This window comes from Corvus hawaiiensis, chromosome 4 (assembly GCF_020740725.1).
Source record: "Corvus hawaiiensis isolate bCorHaw1 chromosome 4, bCorHaw1.pri.cur, whole genome shotgun sequence".
NCBI lineage: Eukaryota > Metazoa > Chordata > Aves > Passeriformes > Corvidae > Corvus > Corvus hawaiiensis.
Window position 1 is genome coordinate 65,266,653 of NC_063216.1, and position 12,822 is coordinate 65,279,474.

The 12,822-nt window shown below is 37.6% G+C and overlaps 1 protein-coding gene across 1 annotated transcript; it reads left to right on the forward strand.

The window, feature by feature from the left end:
• The first annotated feature begins 975 nt into the window (after positions 1-975).
• C4H12orf40 (chromosome 4 C12orf40 homolog) lies at positions 976-12,822 on the forward strand. Its single transcript, XM_048301797.1, has 11 exons — positions 976-1,140; positions 2,482-2,614; positions 3,139-3,205; positions 3,530-3,727; positions 5,660-5,766; positions 7,937-8,469; positions 8,709-8,781; positions 9,448-9,508; positions 10,079-10,145; positions 10,861-10,937; positions 11,517-12,822. Exons 1-11 carry the CDS (start codon positions 1,038-1,040, stop codon positions 12,135-12,137), a joined length of 2,040 nt encoding a protein of 679 aa, XP_048157754.1. The 5' UTR covers positions 976-1,037; the 3' UTR covers positions 12,138-12,822.

A 12,822-nucleotide genomic window follows, 5' to 3' on the forward strand; every position in this document is an offset into this window, starting at 1 on the left:
AAGTGACATGAATTTTGAAGTGTTGATTTGTACACAGGCTGATTTTACCTGACTGAAGATACTCACCTTAACTGAAGAACAGATATTTTCCATAACTAATATCATTCTGGAAAGCTAAAGAAAATAATAAATTATACTAAAAATTAGTTACCAATGAATGTGTTAGGTATATTAGTTACATATAACCTGAAATCATGAGAGGAATTACATTTCAGAAGAAATGCAATTTTTTGCTTTGGCATAGCCTTTAGTTTTCAATATCCTTCTTTTGGTTAGAAAAAAATAAATCTTAATGGGTTTATTGATTCATGATTGATAATGTTGATGATTTTAGGTTGTTAATAGTCTGCAAAATGGAGGAGTTTGTTTCCTATAATATTGTCCTGATATATTCAAACTTTCAGTCATATGTCTTTCTATTCCTTGTAACAAAAATTCTTTCTGAATTCCCAATCTTAGAGACTTTTCTTTTTTACTTTTTTCTCTCTTTTTTTTTTTTTTTTTTTTTGGTCAGAAGACTATTTTCTTTGTCCAGAAAGACAAATTTGGAGAACAATAAACCCTTGGTGTCATTACAGATGACACATCTGGTGTATGTAATCTTGCTGATTTATTTGCTTATTTTATATGCCCCATAAAAAGCCCAAGTTTAAATTTTTTTAAGACTTTATCCTTGCCACATTTGGTATCTTTTATTTTAAAGAAACATTTTTAGTGATTGTAAACAAAATTTGAGAAATTAGCATTTAAGGACTAAATATTTGGCATCAAGATAACAATGATTTATTTTGAATATGACCAAATTATACTTGCTTTCTTCTTCAAGGTAATAAAAATAAATTAACAGCAAACAGGGTGTGAGAATTCAGAGATGCTTAACCATGTGCTTTTATTAGGAATAGTTCACTAAGTCTTGCTTGCTAGTTTCAAAAGGATTAGCTATACTGGTAATGTGTTGTTGAAGCTTCTGTCAAAAATTTATTCTCTCCTTTAAAAAAATTAAGGAATACTTTGAAAGAAAGAAACTTAAGTCAAAGATGAAGCTTCTGGAAGTATCATCTCCTAAAAGTTCAGCAGTCAGTTTGGATCTTCTTAATCTTTATGTGGTTAATCAGATATCAACCAAAAAAGACAACACTGGTGAGTTTTGGGTATTCTGACTTCTCATAATTAGTTATTCTTAACTATTATTGCTGTTATTTTAGTTCTTTTTCTTCCATTTACAACTTAACCCTCAAGTAAGTGTTGTTTTATTTTAAAATAAAAAAAATTGTACATAAATACAAGAATTATGACTGAATAAAAAGTCAGGGTGTAAGAGGAATCAAATAACCTTGGCTCCTGCCTACTTCACCTTTAAAGCCTTGTGCAGTGTCCTGGTGCCAGGCCACATTAATGTGTGCAGTAGCCAGGAGAGGCATGGCCAGGACCCTGAGGTTGTTCTGCACCTCCTCACATCATGCACAGGGGAAGGAGTCCCATCCGGTGGGGTAGCGGGAAGAGGGTGCCTGGGGAAGGCTGTGCTCCCTGTGGTGAGCACCTGCCTGTGAATCATCACTCTGTTATTAATGTCGTTTCTTATTTCATTGCTGTTTCCAGTCAATTGTGCTTATCTCGACCCACGATCTTTACCTTTTTTGCCTCTAATTCTCCTCTCCATCCTGCTGCAGAGTTAGGGGGAGAGAGAGAAGGAAAGGGAGAGGGAGACGGAAAAGAGGGAGAGGGAGATGGAAAAGAGGGAGAGGGAGATGGAAAAGAGGGAGAGGGAGTGAGTGGGACATGGTTTGGAGTGTTTCAGTGGGAACACTAAACTGGAGAATACCATTTCTAAACCACTACACACACTTACTACCTTCCTCATTCTATTCATTATTTTAACCCTATATCCATTTCTTTTTCTCTTTGCTGTAGAATCGGTCTATTTCTCATCCACTAACTTTTTCAGAACTTTGGGGGCTTTTGGAATAGTCTTGTCAGTTCTACTCATTATCTCTCTTAAAATCTATTATTAAACTTCTTGAGAAACATCACTAAAACTCGAGTCCTAGCTCTTTAAATGTAGATGTGGTGCTTAGGGATATGGTTTAGTGGTAGACTTGGCAGTGCTGGGTTAATGGTTGGATTCAATGATCTAAACAGTCTTCTTCAACCTAAATGATTCTATGATTCTATGACTGTTATCATCTGTGACGTATTAATAAACCAGATTATGGAAAATTTTTTGTCCTATGCTCAGAAGAGTAGAAGGTGACTGAGGAACGTAACAGAGCCTGTACACACACAGTGGCTGACTAAATAATTTTATACTATCATGCCATTTAGAATAGAGTTTTTGTATTGTTAGTAGCAAAGAAAGCAATAAATACAGCTTTAAATGGATTAAGAAATCTAGAACAACAGCTTTTGTACTCTAATGAAAGTTCAGGAACCTCAAAACTTTCTCTAAGCCCAGCACTGACATACCAAATACTTTCTTTGCAGAGAACATGAGGAAGCCAGTCCACATCGATATCACTGAAGATGAAAAAAAACCTATTAGGAGACATAACTTAGAGCTTCCCATGTCACCCCAACGTACACAACATAAATCAAACTTAGATGATCTCCAGAGCAGGTACTTGTATAAAATAGGCAATAGTTACACAATGGTGAGGTTCTGGAAGAGGCATTTCACGATAGTCATAACGTTTGGGGTATTAAGAAAACTTAAACATACCATTGTTTAAACACATTGTGTAAACAGGGAAGTTTCACAACCACTCCTATCCTTCCAGTGATACTTTTATTGTGAGAGAGTACTTAATAAATTCTGAATACAAAACTGCACATGAAGCTGAGAGATTTTTAAAGGTAATGTGTCTGTTCTCATGTCAGGTACGTGCACTAAGTTTATCTCAAGGAGCAAGTTATTCAAACAGCATTACCCAGTTATACTGTTTTTCCATTCAGCTTCAGACACCCTAAAGTGACCAGCTCACAGACAGGCTGCTCAAAACTGCTTAAGAATCAGGCTGCTTTAAGATGTGTGGAAAAATATTCCTAAATTATTTTGAAATTAATACTCAGAATACTTTAATCTTTTGGATCTTGTATCTTGTATTTCTTAGGCTTTTAAAATTCATTTTATTCATTTACAAGGTTACAAAAGCAAGTATTGGCCAGCAGAAGACAGCATCTCTCAGAAAAAGTAAAATATCAGCATAATGTAAGTTTATTGTTCTTACGATATAAGACTAAAAATGTGCAGTAACTACTGTATTTTTAAGTGATTTTTTGAAGAGTGACCAAATTTCATGGATACTGAAACACATAAAGTCTTCTTCTTTAAGACTGTATCAATACATTATTTTCCTTATTGCCTTAAGTTTTTCATGAAAAAGTCACATCAGAATATATGAAAATTTTCTCTTCTTTGTGTTTTATGTGCAGAGATGTAAAAGATATAGAAAGGCTTGATTACTTTGAACTTTATGCTTAAACCAAAACAGTTTTAGATAAATAAAATGTCTCTTTGTTATGTTTTGTCTAGCTGTCACAAGTAACAGAACTAGGCTATGTTGATTCTAGTATGGGAAATGAAGACAACATGGCAAGAGTTTTTAGTGCTTGTCCGTTGTCCTCTGGTTTTCAGTTCTCTAACCATACACAGCTTTCAGAAGAAAATTTCAACACAAAACTAATGGGCAACATTTGGGAACAGACCAATGAAAAGAAGCTGCAAAACCAGGTTTGGTTAATATTTTACTTCCACAGAATTATTTTAAACTAACTTGCATTTATTTGGTGTGTAAAATTAGTGTAATGGTGAAGACAATTATGAATGATCAACATTTCTTGTAGGCTGCTGGCAATGAATATTCTGTATATACAAATATATTTCTTTTATTGTTCTGAAATAAGCTCAGCTTGAGTGTTTGTTCACTGAGCTCTCAGTATTGCTGATATCTGCAGAAAGAGAATTAGTCATACACTGCTGGCTTTCTTTTGTTTCTGGCTTGTAAAGTTGGTTAAAGAAAGCTGAAATATATTAGTTATAAATACAGCTTTCTTAAACACACAGTTAGAATAACTGGGTGTTATATGATCCCAGGTGATTCCATGACCTAATTTTTTATCTTTTAATGTCTCAGTGAGTAACACAGTTCTTACAGTGTTCTCAGCGCTCTTCTGTTTAACTCTTTACATTTAAGAAACAACTGAAAGTGATTTGTTCTGATGCATGTTACTATTTTTTCTTTTTGTTGACTTTGTGACTCTTAAAAGAACCATCCTTAGAAAAGTGATAGCAAATATAATATGCTTCATTTTAAGCAAATATATTATTCATTGGAAGTAATAAAACAAATTCTATGTGTTTCACTTGAGGTAAGTGAGCAATAAATGCTCCAGGAGTTTCAGAAGGGGAGATGATGGGTTGTTCAGGGAATGAGTAGGCCAGAACCCCACAGAAAGCTGACCTGAAGAACAAAGAAGTCCAAGAATGATGTTTTCTAAACACAAGGACAGTCCACCTCTATGTGCAAGAGAATTATTAGATTCTGGAGACCAGTTTGGCTGAATCAGGGAACTCCTGACTGACTTCAAATGCAAAGAGGAAGTGTGTAAGGACGGATGGGCAAACCAGGAAGAAGATCAGAGCATCCCCCTAGCTTGGAGGGCTGGTATTTGGGTGGTCAGAGCTGAAAATCACAATGGGTGAGAAGAACAGCAAGGAGGACTTCTTGTCATCAAAGGTGCATCATCAAGGAAAGGAAACCAAGGAAAATGCTGTCCACTACTAAAAAGAGTTGAGACCTAGTGACAAAGGGCGTGGAAAAGCCCAAGGTACTCAAAAACTACTTTTCTTCAAGTTTTTCAGACAAGTTCTGCTCTCTGGCTCATCTTAAAATGCAGTCAGGAGCTGGGGGAGAGTTGTACAAAACAGTAGGGAAGGAACAAGGTAGAAAATCCACTGTAACCTGGACATACAGAAATATATGAGACTGGACAGAGTCCATCCAGGTATATTCAGGTTGTTGGATGATGTCACTGCAAGGCAGATATTTATCATCTTTGTAAGGCTGTGGTGATCAGAAAAGCTTCCCAGCGAGAAGAAATATGCAAACGTTATGTCCATCTGCAAAAATTTGAGCATGATCTGGGGAAGCATCATCTTACCTCTGTCCCTGGAAGGATTAAGGAGCTAAGCTCCCAGAGGCAATTCCAAGGTACAGGAGGAATAAGAAGGTGTCTGCAAACAGCCATCAGATTTTCCAGTGTCATACTCTGCCTGGCGGACCCAATTGCTTTCTGTGATGAAATTAGTAGCTCTGGGAATTAGAGAGAAGATCAGGCATTATTTACCCTGACTTTAGGAAGGCTTTTGACAAGGTTTCCCATGGGATCCTAGAAGCCAAAATGGGCAGCTGTGATCCAGATGAATGGACAATAGGATGAGAAAAAAGTGTCTGTTACTGTCATGCTCAGAGTAGTTGTCTGTTGGCTAAAGTTTACTTGGCAACAGTTGGGCTTTAAGGAGGTTTGGTCTTCTACTGTAAAGATAAAGAGAAATAAAAATAGTGGGAAAATATGTATATTGTTTGCAAGCCCAACTTGAAAGTTTTAAAGACTATAACAATTATGTATATTCACAGTTTGACAGCTTCTACTGTTTTCTCAGCCAGGAAACAGCTTTGATCAAGACCCTTGGAATACAAAACCTCCAAGCCAGTGTATTTACAGGAAGTCTGATACAGTGCCTCAGGAACTGTTTGAGCCATTTCATAGGTAGGCACTGATTTTACATTAATGAGGGAAATAGCAGTCAAGTTTAATAAAGAAAAATACTAAAATAAGCCAAAGCTTATTGCTACTGTTTTTTTCACTGACTTTTGGTGTTTTTCAAATAGAAATTGGAATCAAATGGAAATACTAAACATACAAAGCTATTTAAATTTGCCGAAAGGCAGCAAAATCTGAATTTTGGGTAGGCACTTGGAAAAATGATCTATTTTTTGCAATGTCACAAACATGACAGTGTTTCTGAATTCACCTTGAATGATAGCACAGATTTACTAAGAGGCTATGAGGAGGGGAAACTGCCCCAGGTGTTATTAGTTCTGGGCACTGTTGCAGGTGCTTTTCTGATGATCTTGATGCAGTAGCAAATCTGCACCTACATTATTTATACTTGGGATTCCATGAAAAAAGCATTTTCTTTCCTTCTCTTTCATATGTGATCCTACTATAGCTTTCTTTATTCCCCATAAATGATTCAGTAATACATCTATGAGAATATACACTTCGTTTTTAAAAGAATGGATAGAAATCAAGAATACATTTCTTTTTGTATGTGCTGATTAAAAATATTTCAAATCACAGATGGTTTAGGGCCAGACTCATCTGTACTAAACATTTTCATTTTCTTTCCAAAGGGTGTCCCTTGAATCTAGAGGTCTTTCATAGCTAATCTTACTTTACTCCTTCTATTCCATAAGCCTGCCATCTGGTTTAAAGTTCCTGTCCATCTCTAGCTTAGGCTGGATAGAGATATAAAAAGGCCACATAGTATTTAGCTGTTTCTGAAGTGCCTACAGCCTGTTCACTTGGGGAGTCAAGTGACCGATAAACTCACTGACCAAATACTGAAACACATCAGCCACCTTAACTTCCACTCTTCTTGTAGCTTTTCCTGGCTTTCTCCAGCAAAACCTAAAATAAGCATAGCATTCACCTTGCTGTATATCTGTGTGAATTCCCAATTAATATCTTTACATTGAAGCCCTACATAATCTTATCTCACCTACATCTCTCCTTTCATTTCTCCCTCATCTATTCTTAACTTTTACTTTTCATGACAAAATATTCAGCTGGAGTTGAGAGAGAGACTGAATTGCTTCACAAAATGGTTTTACCTTCCTCATGTAGATCTATCCAAGTATCTTTAGGAACATACTCTAGTGTTTTTAGCCTTCTAAAACTGTTCTGGAGAGGTTTCTGTAAGCAGAGAAAACAAGTTTCTCATTTAAGTTCCATAGAACCTTTATCCAGTTCCAAGTATTTCCTGATCACAACACCACAGATGTTTTCTCCAGTAAGAGTTTTCTGTACTACATTTCAGTTTTCAAGTTCTATTGATAGCCTTACTCAGAGCGTTTTAAAGAAAGGGCTTTTTTTGAATGGCCTTCTTTGCCCGATCTCTGTTCTTCAGAAGAATCTCAACTTTTTGCTCAGTTTCTGAAAGGTCAGTCAGCAGATCTAGCCCAGAAAAAAAACAGTGAGAATGTTAGATTAGGAGCCAAATAAGTGAAAGCATGATAGCTTTCATACCCATGATGCTCAGACAATAAAATCTTCAAACCTACTACTCTCAGAAGTGGGGAAGTAGGGGCATAATGAAATATCTGACTGGCCTCCTGACACTGGAACAGAAAAATTCTGTGCTGAATCAGGGTTACTGATTTCGAGTACAAATGAAAGTCACTTTTTATGGGCTTTCAGTATGGAAAAGAAATATAGTCTTGAACAAACTACTTTTATGAATGGAACAAACTGTCTTCCTCTTTACTTATTTCCCCCCCTTTTCTTTTTCTCCCCGAAGTGGCTGCCTTTGGTCAGTTGGTGGAGCAGCAGTGACATACTGTGGCTGATTTTATAAATCACGGTTTCCTATCCAGGAGGATATGCTCCATGGCTTTGTATATTTGGAGACATTAAGAAACAGAACTCCTTTTAAATCAATCTTACTATATAGTAGATATAAAACATAATAAAATACACACTTTTTCAGTTGAAATACTGTACATTTAGGACAAAATCAAGTGTAATGAGCAGTGAAGTTTTTGAGATTTTTATCATCAAGTTATCATAAAATGTTGTGTTAACAGTCAGTATTTGTGTACTAAGCAAAATGCTTTTTTCTTTTCTACCCCTGTTACACCTCACTGCCAACCCCCAGGCTAGACCATATGAATTCTGCCAGGAAAAATCCAGTGATAATGGCCAGTAATGAATCAGAAAACTGTGAAGGAATAAAAGAACCAGTATTTGATGTTGTGAAAGAAACTGCAGAACTGAAAGATCCCCAAGATGGAAGTGGTTGTTCCTTTCTGGCACTATTTGAAGATGAGAGTCAACCAATCCATAATAATCCGTCCGCAAAGCATTTTAATCCTTTTTCTAACCAAAGCAATACTGACATTTTTTTCACTGTTCCTGATGTTAGAAATCAAATGACCAACAGAAATTATTCTCATGACACTAGAAAGGTTTATCCTGCAATCAATGCAAAAGAAAAGTCTGTAGACAGACACCTTGAAGGCATTTTCACAGCTCCAGAACAGGTTTTCCTTAAAAGCAACAATGCCTCAAGTGCAAGCTACAAGGAAACCAGTGGACTTCCTAAAACCCACCTGCAGAACTGTCATGAGGGACAGCGCTACTTCATACCCCGTGAAAAGAAAGGAAAAAAAGCAAACCTTGAAAAAATTGGTGCGTGTTAATATTTTAAGGACATATATTCTAGGTTTTATTCTCCTTTTAAACACATACATTCTTAGAACCAGAGATGTATCTGCCCCAACTGAAAACATCACGACTTTTCAAAATGCAGTCACTTAATTTTAAATCCAATTATTTAAATTATTTTAAAAATTTGACAGAAACCTTTCTATTCAAATTGCATTTATTCTATTGCATTTTAAAGTCAACATTTACTTTTTTTATTTTAGAGACATTTGCTTATCACCATGATCAGCACAATAGCTTAAAGGAGAATGTGCAGAATTATTCAAGAAAAAAAAGGTGAGTGTCATGGAAATTACCAATCTCTTAACCAGTGATAACTGCAGAGACCTTGCTGAATTGGAGAAATCCTGCTAAGAAGACAGGAAGGCAAAATTCTAAACAGTATTACTGAGGACTCTAGTTTTCTCAGTGAAAACAGTAGTGTGTAATGTGAATAACCTTATGCACATGTAAGCCCATTATGCCTCTGTGTCTGCCCATAATAAGTACATATTGAAATACTGCTTCATGGGACAGTTTGGTGTTCCTGAAGTTAAGGTGTTGATCTGGCTTGTCCTCTAAAAGACTTTGTCTCATTCCACTAGCTACAGAGCAAGTAAGTGTCTTCCCTGGGCTATGTGAGTGCCCAATGTTTTACTAAAGACTTGTTTTTCAAGGACTGATACATAGCACCTTCCATTTTACAAAACAGCACTATTTTCTGTCATTGTTTCAATTCCATTTTGCATTTCAACTGCAATGAAGTTTATGAAAAACATATTCTTGGTGTTAAATCTCAGGTTCAGAGATAAGTCCAAGGATCTCAGTAGTAGAAAGCATTTAATGGTTACTGAAGACAAAATAAAAATTGAAAAGTCACCAGTAAGGATTTTAACTCAGAAAGAAAATAAAAATACAGGGGGAAAATCACTTACCATAGGATTTTGTGTTTGCATTCCTCAGTGATGACAAGTCTGTGAAAGAAACAGCCTGGAGTGAGAACCATTTCTTTGTATTTGAAGAGGTAACTTTTTAAAAATATGTATTTTTTGTCAAACCCACTCTCTGCACAATTCATTTGAGGTGGAGAAGGATTGTCCACAGTTAGAAACTGAATATATCTTCACTGAATTCACTACCACAGAAGATTCTTTCCCATCATGGTTTATATAAGGAATTCAGACAGAACTGCTTGTAGTGACGTGGTTCAGATAGACAGCCCTTTTAGGTCCACAGTTCACATGGTTTGATTCACCTTAGCTGATGCCTGAAAGACATTGTGTAAGTTACCCATCAACACTTAGGATCGGGTTCTGCAGGCAATGCCTAGACATTGTACGCAGGATGCTTCAGTATTATAAGGGAGCTTCATATACATATAAAAGGGAGCCAGTATACATATAAAAAGTGTTTCAGATGCCTTGCCTGTAGAAGCCACATATGGTACTGCTCAGGTGTAAAAATACCTCTTAAAATAATTTGTGGTACAGTGCAGTGACTCCTTTATGTAACACAGAAACTGAGTGTTCCTCTCTTAACCTGAGATGCTGATCTAGCTGAACCCTCACTATGAATATCTTATTATTTTTAACAGTTCACAACAGCACAAGAGGAAGGGTGTAAGTTTGGAGTGAGTTCATATCTTCATGAGATGGAGATGGGTTAGTACAATTTATACATTATCACTTAAAATTTTTTTTCTCTACATGTGAAGCTGAAACATTTACTTTTAAAGCCAGGGAAATGATCTTTTTAGGATATTACCTTTGATGAGGGCTTGTATTTCTCATTCACACAGCACTGTAAAAAGACAACTAGTATTACCAGGTAACTAGGAATTACCTGTGTTTGCTTTTCCTTGAAGAGATATTCTCTTCCACTAGACTATATGTTGTCACTCCAGATGTGGGCAGAGGGAGGGCAGTAAGCTAGGCAGTCCCTTCCTGCTCCCTCAGTAGCTGTAGAGTCAACTGTGCTGGCTGCATTTCAGAGCAGAAGATCTCTCAGGAGCCTCCAAGAGAAAAACACGTAACTTGTATGGCAGCCAATGTGCACATGGAGTCTGCTGTGTTCTCGCACAGCCTGCGCTCTGCAGAGTCCCTCTTCCTTTTGGGTAGCACAGTTCTGCTGCTGATTAACAGCACAGCTGAGGCTTTGGAGGACCCATCTCACAACCTCTGTTAAGATGTGTTGATCTGAGAAGAGAAGAACTGGCTAAGAACTAGATTGACCTTGCTAACATTTTGTTCTTTAAACAGTATCTTAAAACTGCATCAGAAACAGTAATGTTTAATTCTACGTGCTGTACTTGAGAGTTGGATCTCTGGGGAGTTTTTGGTGAGTAACCTTTCTTTCTTTTTCATCTAACTTTTCAAGATGTGGAGTCACCACTCAGCAGCCAATCTCACTCTCCAAGGCAGACTGAGAGCTATTTGAGCTCTAGTCCTGACACAGTGAGTAAACCCTCGTGGGTTGGCAGGGCTCGATTTGAATCATATCTCTAAGCCTGAGTGCACCTAAGGGTGGATGTAGCTGGAATCTTGTTTCGTTTTGTATGATGTAAATTCATGTGTGATGAGGACAAGAAATTATTAGCTGTGAATTTTCCTAAGTAGTTTGATAGACATGTTCTCTTGATCCTGGCCTTGTGGAATTACAGGAGCATGACTGTGGGAAGATGCTAAACAAACTTCTGTGCTCTTCCTGTATGTATAGCTGCCTTACATTACATGCCTGTAGAGCAGTATGGTTTGACACACTGTGTTTTCAGTCGTTGTCGAACACAAAAATACCATGGTGGAAGAGTATAAATTGCTTGTGAGAATGCAAGTCTGCCTCAGCCACCTTCTCTTCACCAAAAGCCAGAAGTACATCCTTGGAGAAGGAATGAAAAAAAAACCACATCCAACCAAAAGCAGACAGCTCTGGCCTTTCTGTTTATTTCACTAACTTAGTTAGTAGTAAGTCATTACTTTAGTCCTTAGTTATTGAACTATTTGAACAGTTACAATAGCAAAATTCTGTTCAAACAGTCTGAAGAAGAAGACACAGCCAAAAAGAAGGAATATCTGAATGAGCAGTCCTTGAAGACACACGATGCCAACCTATTCTCAGCCTCAGCACGCAGAGAGGCCCCCAAGAGCTCTCACACCCAAACTGCGGCTATGCAGCCCAGCAGTACTTTGGCTAGAGAAGAAGCAAACAATCGTCAGGAGAAAGACTCTAATTTTTGTGCCACAGAGGAGGAAAATAAAACCGACACAGCCCTGTCTCAGGGCTCGTTACACCGCGCCCTTAAGAGGGAGCATGTCACTCGCAGCACCAGGTGCGATGTTTGGTCGCAGACCGAGCGCTCTGTGACAGAAGTAGAGAAGGTGGATGTGGCCACGCAGTGCAGCACCTTGAGGGTATGCACCTGCGGAGGGTCCCTCCCCGCTGCCCGCAGCCCAGGCGGGGTCCCTCCTCCCAGCACCGCCGGCACCGCAGGAGAGCACGCACGGCCAGTGCAGGAGGTGCCGCAGCCCGCGGGCACCGGCAGCGCGGCCGGGACAGACGCCTTCTCTTCTGAGGTCGAGTACCTGAGTTTGGCTGGCAGGAGGACTCTAGAGGTGCTGAACTACATTGATAAAATGAAGGGGAGAGATAAACAGTGATCAACTATAATGGCATATAACGAACACAAAAGTTTTGTCCTGTTCTCAGTGTGTTCCATTCAGTTGGCATATTTTGACTTTTCTAGCCTGGTTAGACAGAAGATATTTTTACTGTTTGTTTGCTTTAACTATGGATTTCTGTCTGCCTACTGCTGTCTCAAAGTATGGGTTTCCATAGATATCCAACTGTTAACAAAGGATTTTACAATAGCCTAGTAAATACAAACATTAGGAATTAGATTGGCTTCCTCACCATATATCCATATATCCATATATCCATATATCCATATATCTGTAGTTTGGAATTGATTGACTATGTTTCTTTTAAGATAGTGGAAAGATGTTGTTCTACTTCAAAACATATTTAGTGTAGCTCTGAGTTTAGAGCCATTGTCTGATTCTTACCCATTTTAACAGACAAACTTGCCTTTGCCATGTGTTCATACTAAACACAAAAATAGGAAGCAACAGGAAATGTACATCTGCACACATAGAATGGAAGGTAATTTAAAAAGAACTAATTTATTAATTTTTTTAAATGCTCTCTTTTCCTTCCACAGCAGATCCATTCATTCATTTTCTGGCTGTTAATACTAACAAATCTTTCATGTGTTTCTGTATTCTGTCTGTAAATTGAAAATCTGAATTACTTTCTTCTTCATTTCAGTATTTGTATGGAGCTACA